At 36.7% G+C, this 13,456-nt stretch overlaps 1 protein-coding gene across 1 annotated transcript; it reads left to right on the top strand.

Moving 5' to 3' along the window:
* Window positions 1-10,521: 10,521 nt before the first annotated feature.
* Window positions 10,522-13,064, top strand: LOC103039641 (regulatory subunit of type II PKA R-subunit domain containing 1). Its single transcript, XM_007255908.4, has 4 exons — window positions 10,522-10,656; window positions 11,870-11,946; window positions 12,485-12,531; window positions 12,914-13,064. The coding sequence occupies exons 1-4, from the start codon at window positions 10,591-10,593 to the stop codon at window positions 12,985-12,987; spliced, it is 264 nt and encodes an 87-aa protein (XP_007255970.2). The 5' UTR covers window positions 10,522-10,590; the 3' UTR covers window positions 12,988-13,064.
* The last annotated feature ends 392 nt before the right edge of the window (window positions 13,065-13,456 follow it).

The raw sequence follows: 13,456 nt of genomic DNA, 5'->3' as shown, positions 1-13,456 counted from the left end.
CAGAGTACTTATAGCAGCCGTCTGGCGGGAAAAAACATTACATCATTGCAAAACACATTGCACCATTGTTGAACTGACCTTTTTATTATCAAATGACTGACCTGCTTAGAAATGATGCCAAAGTACACACTGTTGTGTTTTTTTTTTTTTTTGTAGTGAGATCCAAGGCTCACTGGGATACAGTGCCATGTGGTGAGTATGTTAAAGCATGAATGAGCTTTCCTGAAAAAAAAAGAAAATATTTATTTTTTTATTGTCTAAAGAAAAAAGAGTCAGATCTGCTTTCTGAAATAGTGTACCTAATCCCTTCTAATAGAGAAGTCTTGTTTTGTGCTGAGGTGTATTTCACATATCGTCACTGTCCAATGCAAAGCATGTATCTTCAAAACAGCAACTTTATAGGAGAAAGGTAAAACCTACTTAACTTTCAATAGACGTCAATGCAAAACATTTTTTTTCAGTTCATTTGGGAGAATTCATCAAGACATTTTGATTGTCTTTCATTGGACAGCGACAATATGGACCTGTTAGACTGCGTGTGGGACAGTGTGCCCTTTGTACTAAAAGTATCAGTTTATTTTCCCCTTGCTCTTCACTTTTCCAATGAGCTCACATTAAATATTCTCCAGATGTGAGACTTTGAACCTGAAAAACATGTTTCTCTGTCTAAAGGAATGAGAAAAATTGGCTAACTCTCTCCAAGCTCATTGGAAGCTTGTTCTTCTGTGTACTAAATATTGCAACTATTTTCAACTATTTCTTCACCATCATAACCAGCTAAACCCAACAAAACCAAACTAAACGCAACCAAAACCAACCAAACTCAACTAAAACAACTAAACCAACCAAACTCAACTAAAACAACTAAACCAACCAAACTCAACTAAACCCTACCAAACCCAACTAAACTCAGCTAAACCTACCTAAACCCAGCTACACCCAACAAAACCCCAAACTAAACCCAACAAAGTCCAACTAAACCCAACAAACCCAACAAAATTCAACTAAACCCAACAAAGCCCAACAAAATCCAACTGAACCCAACAAAATCCAACTAAACCCAACAAAATCCAACTGAACCCAACAAAATCCAACTGAACCCAACAAAATCCAACTAAACCCAACAAAACCCAGCTAAACCCAAAAACCCCAGCTAAACCCAACAAAATCCAACTAAACCCAACTAAATCCAACTAAATCCAACTTAACCCAACCAAACCTAGCAAAACCCAACAGAATCCTACTAAACCAAACAAAACTCAGCTAAACCCAACTAAATCCAACTAAACCCAACAAAACCCAACTAAACCCAACAAATCCCAGCTAAACCCAACAAAACCCAACTGACCCAGTCTGCTACAGCTTCTGTCATTGGAAAGTTTCATCAGGACGACTTGACCGGGATAATGTAGATCAGGGGTCGGCAATTAAGTTTGGCCGCGGGCCAAATTTTTTCCAAGCCATTACATGGCGGGCCATAAGCACTTGGCGGGGGGGGGGGGGGGGGGGGGGGGGATTGGCGGGCGCGGTGGCGGGAGGGCGCTCTTAAAATGACAAGCAGACATTCAAGTGGGCTGATGTGGGTGAAATCTGTGGACTGACCATTGGGGGCGCTATTAATGATATACCTGTTTGTTAAATAAAAATAAAAAAAACAAATATAAAAAATAACAGAATAAAGAAGCTAGCAGTTATCTAACAGCCCGTGGCTCTATCAAAAAATCTTTAATAAATTTTTCTGTTTTGGAAAATTAAGTTTCTAAATAAAGAGCATTTTTGAGACAGACAGATGTTTCTTGCTTGCGGGCCGCATCTGGCCCGCGGGCCGCCTATTGCCGACCTATGATGTAGGTCATGTGAATATGTTTAAACTGAATTAACTTCCCAAACAGAGATTAAGATCTTAACTTGCATATAATGATTTTGTCTTAGTTTCTACTTTCACTTCTCACTTTCACACTTCTTCTCACTTCAACTGAAAGCAACAGTATTGTGCTACAAATTGCAAACATGCTGATGCTCATTAAAGCTAAGTTTCCCTCATTCCAGGGTTCCTGGTAGTTGGCGCTGTCTTCATCATGCAGCTCCTTACACTGTAAGGTATGTATATGTAAAATATATATATATGGGAGGGTTTGTACACTTTTGGCCAAATGACACAATTTTGTTGTGTGCAAAGTAGTCATTAAAGTCTCTGTGTGGAATCAAATATAAAACACAGTACTTTCAGCAAATTCTGATCAGGAGATTTCTGGTTCGAATCCTGATCATGCAGCTTGCCATCAGCTACCAGAGCTCTAAGAGAGCACAATTGGTCTTGCTCTCTCTGGGTGGGTACAGTACAGTAGACGGCGCTCTCTTTTCCCTCATCACTCCTAGGGTGCTTTGGAGCAGCACAAGGCTGCGTCTGTGAGCTGATGTATCATAACCAAGTCGATGTGCTTTCCTCCGAGCGTTAGCGCTGCAATGCTACTCGGCAATGCTACAGCATCAGCAGCAGCTCAAAAAGAGCCGGAGTCTGGCTTCACATGTGTCGCAGTTTAGTGTAGTACTGTGTAGTACTGGAGAATTACTCTGTGTTTACTACCATGTTATGTTGTGTGGTCTTATTTGTGTTTAGGAACGACCCCAGAGAAAGGATAGAGTGATGACCAGTGAAGAACAAAGACTTCATCAACCAGTGGACCAGATATACACTTATTACACTTTCTACTGTAATCATGCTATATATATCATGCAAGTAATATATATATGGTTCTTATTATATATACACTAATAATAGTAGAAATTATATACATTTATTTAAATTAAACTATGTAGAGGAGAAACATAAAACACTTATAAAGCTTTATTGTATCTAATTTAATATCATAATATAATATAATATAATATAATATAATATAATATAATATAATATAATGAAGTAATTATTTTTATATATTATTATTATTATTATTATTATTATTATTATTAATAAATATAAATTATATATATATATATATATATATATATATATATATATATATATATATATATATATATATATATAGGGTTTGGACAATGAAACTGAAACACCTGGTAATTGATCGTGGTGACGGACAGTTCTGGTGGAAACAGGAGAGTTGAGGTGCACATTGAATTCTGCGTGATTTGATCAGCCGTGGTTTTATGTTTTTTGGATACAATCCGGGTTAGCACCCGAACATCCCTTTCAGACAGCTTCCTCTTACAGCGTCCACAGTTAATCCTGTTGGATGTGGTTGGTTCTTCTTGGTGGTATGCTGACATTACCCTGGATACCGTGGCTCTTGATGCATCACAAAGACTTGCTGTCTTGGTCACAGATGCTCCAGCAAGACGAGCACCAACAATTTGTCCTCTTTTGAACTCTGGTATGTCTCCCATAATGTTGTGTGCATTGCACTCTAATATTTAGAGCAGAACTGTGCTCTTACCCTGCTAACTAAACCTTTACACTCTTACAGCTCTTACTGGTGCAATAATGTGCAATTAATGAAGATTGATCACCAGGCTGCTCCAATTTAGCCATGAAACCTAAAATCCCCACTAAAATGATGACAGGTGTTTCAGTTTCATTGTCCAATGAACATATACATACACAGGTATACCGAGGCCATGAAATTCCACGAATGGTGCTTTTTTCTGTAATCAGGTTTAAGAGGCAGTTTCTAAAAGTTTACAAATAAACACTAATAGTAACACTAGTGAGCAGAACATCACCCCCAGACTCTGCTATTGATATTAAATACCAAAAGCAGAGTTCAGCTGCAGTAAATAGAGGACAGCTGTAGGAACTGTGTGATCTATTGTCTCTGGAGGCTCTGTGAAACCAGACATTGTGAATAAGGGTTTCCCCTGAGAAACTAAGTTCTAGACTAACCTCTTATCCCTGAAAACCACTTCCATTATTCACCACTTCTACTTTCGTTCTCAGAAACTAAACAGATCATCACAGGCTAGAGCTTACCACACAACGTAAAATCAGGAACTGCTGTGTTTTTGTCTTTATGAACAGTGTGTTTTTTTAAGTTAATCTAAGGTTACGTTCACACTGAGTTAGCAGCTCATATATGGAGCATCTTTTGCTGGAGTGGAGAGTAAACAGCTGCTCTGAAAAAAGGTGAAAAAAGACCAGGTGGTTTGCTTTTGCTGTTTTTTTTGCAGCTATAGCTGCACAGCTTCACCAAGAGATAGAGTGTGGGTACGAGAGAGAAGCATGTAGCCCTAATGCTAATGTATAAAAGCAAAATGACGTGTGAACTCAGATTTGACTGTTCGCATTCATGTTGCATGTCCATGGATGGGATGCGTATCCGATTTAGGACCACATATGAAAGTGACTCAAATCTGATGTTAAAAAATCAGATTTGGCACATTCACACAGCTATGAAAAAAAACAGATTTTACCCACATGCGAAAAAAATGTGCAAAAAATGAGATGAATAAACAGGTTAACTTTTGCAAGAGTAACAGACTGAACTTTCTTGGTTAGAAAATGATCCGCCCCTCCTGGTCAGAGTTACCAGGGCTCTCAGCCAGCATATCTCAGCCTCCCCCAGTCAAAAACACCAGTCTTAAAGTCTTTATGCCTGATCTAAAGAGACCTCATGACCCGCCGTTCCACCAATCACGAGTGAGTGGTGAACACCCTCGAGGTCGTCCTGACCTAAATTGATGACTCAAGGTCTCAAATTGTTAGATTAGCCTGTTATAATCTTAAAACAGGCGCTGTAGGTTTCTGTGAATTGTTAAAATGCATAGACAACACTTGTGAAGCTCACACACACTTTCTCACACACACATTCTCACACACTTTAATTCACACATATCTCACTATCTCACCACAAAGTGCTGATTAGACAGATCAGATAGAGATTTCTCTATACAAATTCTGAGAAGACACCCTGAAGCTTTTTCTCAGCCACATTAAACACTGCCTATGTGAAGTTTTACCCATGGTTACATGTAAATCACTCTGATTAACAAATTAACCAGAGATCATCAAGTAAAACTAAATAACATATTAATTATGCTAAGTGCTGATTATTATTTGTTTAATCGAAAATAACACAATAGATGACAATAGAGGACAGAACTAAAACTATACAATTATAAGAAAATATTCTTTCACTGCTTAATTAGGATAAAAAGGTTAAAAACAACAGCTTTTTTACACAGCTTTTATATTTAATATATTCTACAATACTAAAGATACTACGTTTCGTGATATGTGTAGTATCGCCATGTTTTTCCCAATACACACCCCTATATCAGTTTACTAGTTTACAAGAATTGGTGCAGTATAAATAAAAATGTTAAGGATAAGCCCTGAGAGAGCACAGTTGTCCTTGCTCTCTCTGGGTGGGTACAGTACAGTAGATGGTGCTCTCTCTTTCCCCTCATCACTCCTAGGGTGATGTGGATCAGCACAAGGCTGCGTCTGTGAGCTGATGTATCAAAACCGAGTCGCTGCTGCGCTTTCCTCCGAGCATTAGCGCTGTGATGCTACTCTGCAATGCTACAGCATCAGCAGCAGTTCAAAAAGAGGCGGAGTCTAACTTCACATGTATCAGAGGAGGCATGTGCTAGTCTAAACCCTCCTTCTGTTGAGGCATCCCTAGTGATAGGGGGAAGAGTGCTAATAAGTGGCAATTTAGGAAACCCAAGATGCTGACATACTAATATTGATAACACATCTCATTAATTATTTAAATCATAGCAGTCTTAACTTATCAGTTATGAAATCACAGCTTTTTTATTACTAAAACAATTAGATAAATTCAATTCACTTGACCTGCACTATTAAAGTTAGCATACAGTCTATATATAGAATAATATATATAGCATATATAGGCTATTGTTGGGAAAATCCGCACTACCCTTTACAGCGCCATTTCCAGTGCGTTCCCCCTGAATTCTTTTAAATGGTTGAGATGAGTAGAGAAGTCAAGAGGAGTCAGGATACCAAGTTTTCAGCAAATTTAACAGTTTATTTCAGAAGATCTTCCGGGAACAATGCTCCGCTCAGAGAGTCAAGGAGAATGTTCATCCCACTATGGTGTGAGTGAAGAAGGTTGAACAGCCCCCCCTTGGTCCCATAAACTGTATCCTATCTTGACATGACGCCATGCCTGCCTGGCACCTGCGTCTTCAGTATAATAAATCTATTGTCCTCCCGCCTGGTTCTGGCAACATAATTTCAGTAGAAGTTCCCTCCTTATCTTTGGTCTGAGGGGACGGGTCAACCTCCCTCACTCTCAAGGTCTAACTAACCACAGATGGCTACACATGTGTTGTGAAACATTCTTGTGCGAACTCAAATAAACTACTCTCTGCTCTATATATAGCCTTTTTTACCAGTGATTCTCAAACTCTGGAATGTGTACCACCTGTGTTACGTGAAGAATCTTAAGGTGGTACACAAGATGACCAGATAAACTGACCATACAATTAGCTGTATATACTTAAATATTAATGAATTCATTTTTTTGAAGTTAATCTCAACCCATAACATCCTGTATGTAAGCCTCTATAACTGCAGTACTAAAGAATTCACTATTAGCATAATCTTTATAGGCCCTACAATAGAACCTAATGGGACTCAAACACAGATCCCAGTAGATTCTGCATTACGTTTCACTTTCACTTACAGGAATAAACAAGTTGAGGTATTATCTTCTTCTTCCTAGTTTTGTTATCTGTGCACTTTACACACAAACATGTTTACATGTTTCCCACATGATATAATTACCAACACTACATTGCACTAATGTTGTACCACCTTTACTAGCTCCAGGCTGCATCTCTGCAGAGTTGATTTGTTAACTTCTGGAAAACCTCATGAGATAATATACAAATTCAGATTCTGAATCAGTTTCTCTGACTTTGCTACTTTTGTCATTTAGAGCATTTATTTGCAGAAAATGATAAATAAATATATGTCTTCATATTCATAAAGTTTTAAGAGATCGGAAATTAGAAATGTTCAGAAATGTTTTAATCAGTTCTCCTCCACCAGTCTTACACACTGCTTTTGGATAACCTTATGCTGCTTTACTCCTGGTGCAAAAATTCAAGCAGTTCAGTTTGGTGGTTTGATGGTTTGTGATCATCCATCTTCCTCTTGATTATATTCCAGAGGATTTTAATTTGGTAAAATCAAAGAAACTCATCATTTTAAGTGCTCTCTTATTTTTTTCCCCAGAGCTGTATGTTTTTCCTGCAACTCAGAATTTTAGAACATATCATATCCATTAAAATAGGTCTAGATCGATAGTAAAAATCAAATCTTAATCAGAGACCTTAATCTGCTCTTAATCTGATCTATTTCCAGACTTTATAAGATTTTTTCAGCACCTGCAGAAACCCTGGTATACCTGTGTTAAATGTTTAGTCAATATGTTGATTACTGGTCACTGCTTGAACCGTGGGTGGACCATGGGCCTTTTCTCTGGGCATTATTGCATATATCATGTTTATATTTGCTTTCTGTGCATTCCTGCATCTGGTTATGTAACCAAATTTGCAAAAAAAAAAAAAAAACGAAGTGATTAAGCAATAAAGTGAAAAAAATCTACTTATTCCACATGTGTGGAATAAGATTTTATTGGAATAATGATTTTTATTTTCTACTGTCGCTTTATACTGCTTTAATAAACTTTTAAAGCTTGCATCTGTCTCCAGGTTCATTCTTCAGAATCCAGACTTATACCATGCCTATACAGTAGCAAACACTTAGAAACACCATAGCAACACCTTAGCAACCCGTGCCTATACCATAGCAACACCTTAGCAGCCACCTAGGAACACCTTAGCAACTTACTCCTACACTATTGCATCATCTTGGCAACAAATGCCTATACCATAGCAACTCATTGGGAACAACCTAGAAGCAACTTGGCAACTGACCCCCATATTATAGCAACACCTTAAAAAACAATGCCTATACCATAGCAACACCTTAGCAACCACCTAGGAACAACTTGGCAACTGACTTCTACATGTAAGCAACACCTTAGCCACAAATGCCTATAGCAACACCTTAGCAAACACCAAGGAACATTTTAGAAACTGACTCCTACACTATTGCAACACCATAGCAACCCATGCCTGTAGCATAGCAACACCTTAGCAACCACTTAGAGACATCTTAGAAACTGACGCCTACACTATAGCAACACTTTGGCAACCAATGCCTATACCATATCAACTTACTGGCAACCACTTAGGGTCATCTTAGCAACTGACCCCCATACTATAGCAACACCTTAAAAAACAATGGCTATACCATAGCAACACATTAGCAACCACCTAGGGACAACTTAGCAACTGACTTCTACATGTAAGAAACACCTTAGCAACCAATGCCTATACCATAGCAACTCACTGGCAACCACTTAGGGTTATCTTAGCAATTGACCCCCACACCAAAGCAACACCTTAGCAACCACCAAGGAGCATTTTAGAAACTGACCCATACACCATAGCAACAAGGAATACCACCTTCCTAGGCACCTAGGAATACCTTAGCAACTCCTACACCATTGCAACACTTTAGCAAACCAATGCCTATACCATGGCAACACCTTGGCAACCACTTAGGAACACCTTTGCAACCAACACATGTCACAGCAACACTTTTGATCTACAATCACACTGGCAGTTTCTGTAGTAACTGCATTTCTAATGAATAAATGCAAAAGCTGCTTAAAGACTCAAAGCACTGTTCAATTCCTCAGCATAAATAAATTGAATAGAATTATTACGTAAAATTCTGTGCAAACGTGCAACAGCATTTAGCATTTAGCCTTTTATGATTTTAGTGGAGTTCATCATACTTCATGTTGCTTAAAAAGTAAATAGACCTGTTTATTAAGAACAATGCACCCACAGGTCAGGAGAAGTGAGTACTGTAGACTCTCTGTCTGTGTAGCATTGTGTTTATTGTGGGTCTCAACTAAAGAACTTGAAAGAAGAAGTGTGTTTGCAGTGAAAGAGGTTTATTTGCTGTGTTTGTATTCATGGTTACACCCAAAATAAGGAAGTCAAAGCTGTTTTTTTCTGTTTCAGTTGCAACTGCACCAACAGCATCAACTGCACTAACTGGTTTTATAAAGCAGGTTGTCGCAGTCAGTTGAACAGGAATAGAGTAATTAAAACTAGTCAGAGCAGTGAATAACTCACACTAATAAACTCAAAAACTATATGTACTTCCTTGTACTCAAAGGTACACTTTTCATAATTGTACCCGCAAATGTCTTATACTGAACTTTAGAGGGTCAGATAAGTTAACTCTGAAGTACAAAGTCTTTCCTAACAGCAGGAAGTTCAGATTTGTACCATTTATCCAGCTACATTCAGTATTTTGTATCACTGTACTAATCAACAAAATATATATATATACATATATATATATATTAATTATATCGTTTTCATTTAAAAGCCAGATCATTTTGGATCATCAAGTTCTTTACACATATTCAGTGGATGATAATGTTTATAATCTTTATAATCTGATAGATATAAGATACTGAAAGGTACTTATTTTTCTTAGTGTCATGTGTTGGATTATCATTTTAAATTATCATTATTTTATAATTATTTTTACTGTTACATTGATTTTTAAGCTAAAAGCAAACATGTGTTGGGGGGGGAGTGATCTGTCCATGTTGTTCACATACCTGTTTATATACAGTACGAGCAGTATACTCTACCATTAGGTGGGTAGGGTGTGTTCAAGGTGATAGATAGATAGATAGATAGATAGATAGATAGATAGATAGATAGATAGATAGATAGATAGATAGATAGATAGATAGATAGATAGATAGATAGATAGGTAGATAGATAGATAGATAGATAGATAGATAGATAGATAGATAGATAGATACTTTATTTATCAGTGCGTCTTATGGATAGATAGATAGATAGATAGATAGATAGATAGATAGATAGATAGATAGATAGATAGATAGATAGATAGATAGATAGATAGATCCCGAAGGGAATTTAGGCAGCAACAACAGCAGCAACAACGCAATATATACTAGAAACATATTTAAACATAAATTAAAACACAGAAGAATAGAAAATATATATATAAGGCTATAAAACAAATTGCATGTAAGTTTCTGCCATACGTAGTGTTTTACATTTAGGCCAAAAAGTGCAACTTTAGTATAATCTAATTAGATCTGACCTTGTTTTTAACAGCTAAAGGCTGTGTAAATAAGGTCAGATAAAAGAATGCAGGTTCACACACTGTCCTGTAGTGATGATCTCAGGATGTTCAGTCTATGACACTCAGGAACTTCATGAGTTAAAATGATTGAGAAAGTGCTGAGAGGAAATTAAGCTCTTTTGGGTTAAGCTTGTTGGTGTAACATAAAAAATAAAGGGGTATACATACTTTTTAAAAGCACTGAATCTGAGCAGAGTGCATGCAATAAGAGTTCAGTACACTGTAGTACCACTACTTCGCCAGCAGGGGTCTCCCAGTAGATCTGACAGCTGCACGCGCGCGGGCGTCGCCTAGCAACCACTGTCATCAGCAGACGGACCGCAGACGCCATGGATCAGCAGCCGGACCCCGGAGCTCTGAGCCCCGAACAGCAGGAGAAACTGCGCCAGTTTAAGGTACTGAGAGATTTACTCTCCCCGCAGAACCGCGGTATAATTTACCTTCCCCAAACTCGCTCTGTTAGCGCGCTGAAGTAAAGCATTGTGGGGACTGTAGTCCGTTTACTGTATCGTGGTGGTTTAACTGTAGTCCTGGGGACTTTGAGTCTTTTTTAATGAAAACAGGCCTTAAATATGCCTGCGCAACATCTCACGCAAAAACTCTGATTTATAAAGAAATACTTGGCGTAAAAACGAGGAGACGAGCGCACATTTCAGCAAGGTTTGACGCATGCGTATTCATTTAAAAGATAGAGCGCAGAGAGAGCGGGAATTACTGACATCATGTGGTGAAGCGCGGAATTGCAGGTACCCCAAACCATCCCCACGCATATTAATTCATACTGCATAAATCAAGATTGATAATTTTAATAAAATATAATAAAATATATATAAATATAATTGTTTAAATATATTTTTGTCAGTATTTATAAAGCTGCAATGCTTGCCATATCTTAATCGGCTTTATATGTAGTATTATTTTTATTATAACTTTTGTATTTCACTTGTAATTTATTTAAAATGTATTTGTATTATCTGGCTTGTTTTATCTCACAATTTAAAAATCTAAAGGTGCTATATATAACTATTATTATTATTATTATTATTATTATTATTATTATTATTATTATTATTATTATTATTATTATTATTATTATTAATGAAGTAAACATCTGCTGAGTATTTTAACAAAAAATGAAGTAGAATGTATTAGGACCCTATATTATAATAAATGGCATCAATTTGCTTCTATTACCATTCCTACAAAGATATATTTATGCATATATTTATTGTAAAAACAGGGTGTCTGTTGAGTCCCTAAACATTTTTCTGGGTACCTGAGTAACATGGTGCTGCTAACTTTAGAGATTACTATATAATGCATGTTTTTAAATTATTTTTAATCATACTCACTGCAGTTACACATTGTCACCGAAAACTTACAGACTGTCACTTTAAAATTATTGTTTTTAAACATTTTTAAAAGTTGGCATTCGCGCTAATGGGGTCTTCACACTAAATAAACCCAGTAGGCAATATCTCTAATTCATGAGTTTTCCATGAATAACTCTTTAATCTGAAATGAAACATCACATTTAAGATTAAAACTGTATTGAAGTATTTTATTAGTATTTAAGTTTCTGTGTATTTTGTCTTTGCTTTTTTCTAGATCAAGACAAGAATAGCGAACGAAATGTATCTAAGAGCTCATCCAGAGGTGGACGTGCTGCTGAGCGATTTTCTAAGGTGACTATTCAGAATAAGAATGAGAATTACTTTTATTCACTAAGTGTGTTATACATAATATTTTTTTGTCTATTTGAACATATTAAACAGAAAATTTACAGTATAAGAAACAGAGATGAGCTGAGACGATGTGCTAGAGTCTATATTTGCACTGAAGGATCAAATGATACTGGCTTATCAGAGTAGATCAATATTATACAATCATTAAAGAAGGGACTTTTCTTGTATCATCAAACACAGTTTATCCTATTGTGAGGGCTTCTATAGGGCACTACATCACTGATTAGCTAGTCCTGGTTTATTCTCGGGTAATGCGCTTAGTGCCTCTCAATGACTGATTTATGCAAATTGAATTCCACTGAAGCACAGAGATAATGTGAAGATGCATTATAAAGTTGAGTGATCAAGCTTAGTTCCTTCAGCTGTGCTTCAGTGAATATCTCAGATTAATTCAATGGTTATATTCATGTATTGTTTCCTCTAATAGAAGAGTGAAGAATTACTTTTAATTTTTTTTATCTTTCTTTTTTACCCTCAGGGACGTGTTTCTCAAAAGACCAGCAGATATCCGTAAATTCGCTGCAGGTAAGTAAATTATTTATAGGTTTATGTTTGAGAAAAATAAACATTGTTGTTTTATTCTATAAACTGCAGAGTATTGTAATATGAAGCATTTATTTATTTGCAGAATATGAGAAATTGCTGAAATAAAAAAAATGCAGAGCTTTCAGACCTCAAATAATGCAAAGAAAACAAGTTCATATTCATAAAGTTTTAAGAGTTTAATCACAGTTTTCATGCATCATGCTTGCCAGTCTTACACACTGCTTTTGGATAACTTTATGCTGCTTTACTCCTGGTGCAAAAATTCAAGTAACAAATATTCACAGTAACAGAACTTGCATGTCATTTTAATAGTTCACCTCGTGAGTGAACCTGAATGTGTTTTTTCTGTTCTTCTTTCTAGATTACTTCATTGACCCCAACCTGCCGGAGAAAATCAGGGTGCAGATGGAAGATAAAGCTGCAGTGAAGATCTAAAAAAAAAATGTTTTAACACATATTTACATTTTATAAAGATTAAATGTGTTTTATAAAATAAATGACAAACACAATAACTGGGTGCTCTCTGGTCATTTCCTTGTAAATGATTCACCTTCATTCATTTGCTCCATTAGGGTGGTGCTAGCAGTTTTAAGATGTGAAAACAACAAACAATAGTAAAGGAAAATAATCAGTGCTGTGCCAAAATCCAACTCCCCTTTATGTAAACGTGCGTAAAGAGATGGAGACTATGGCGGGGGTAGTCCAGGTTTATAAAGTAAAAATCCATCCCGAGGTTTTGTTGGCTTAGCCGCAGGAGAGCCGCCCAGGCATTTGGGAGAAATCCCGGGGATGGATTTTTACTATCTGGACTTGGACTACCCACCTCTGTTTACACAAGATAGCTAGCTAACTAAGTAACTAGTGTAAACAGAACTATTTAATTTATTTTATGAGTAAATAATAA

Source organism: Astyanax mexicanus, chromosome 6, assembly GCF_023375975.1.
Source record: "Astyanax mexicanus isolate ESR-SI-001 chromosome 6, AstMex3_surface, whole genome shotgun sequence".
Taxonomy (NCBI): Eukaryota; Metazoa; Chordata; class Actinopteri; order Characiformes; family Acestrorhamphidae; genus Astyanax; species Astyanax mexicanus.
The sequence above is the reverse complement of the archived record's forward strand: the minus strand, read 5'-3'. Positions and strand labels throughout refer to the sequence as shown.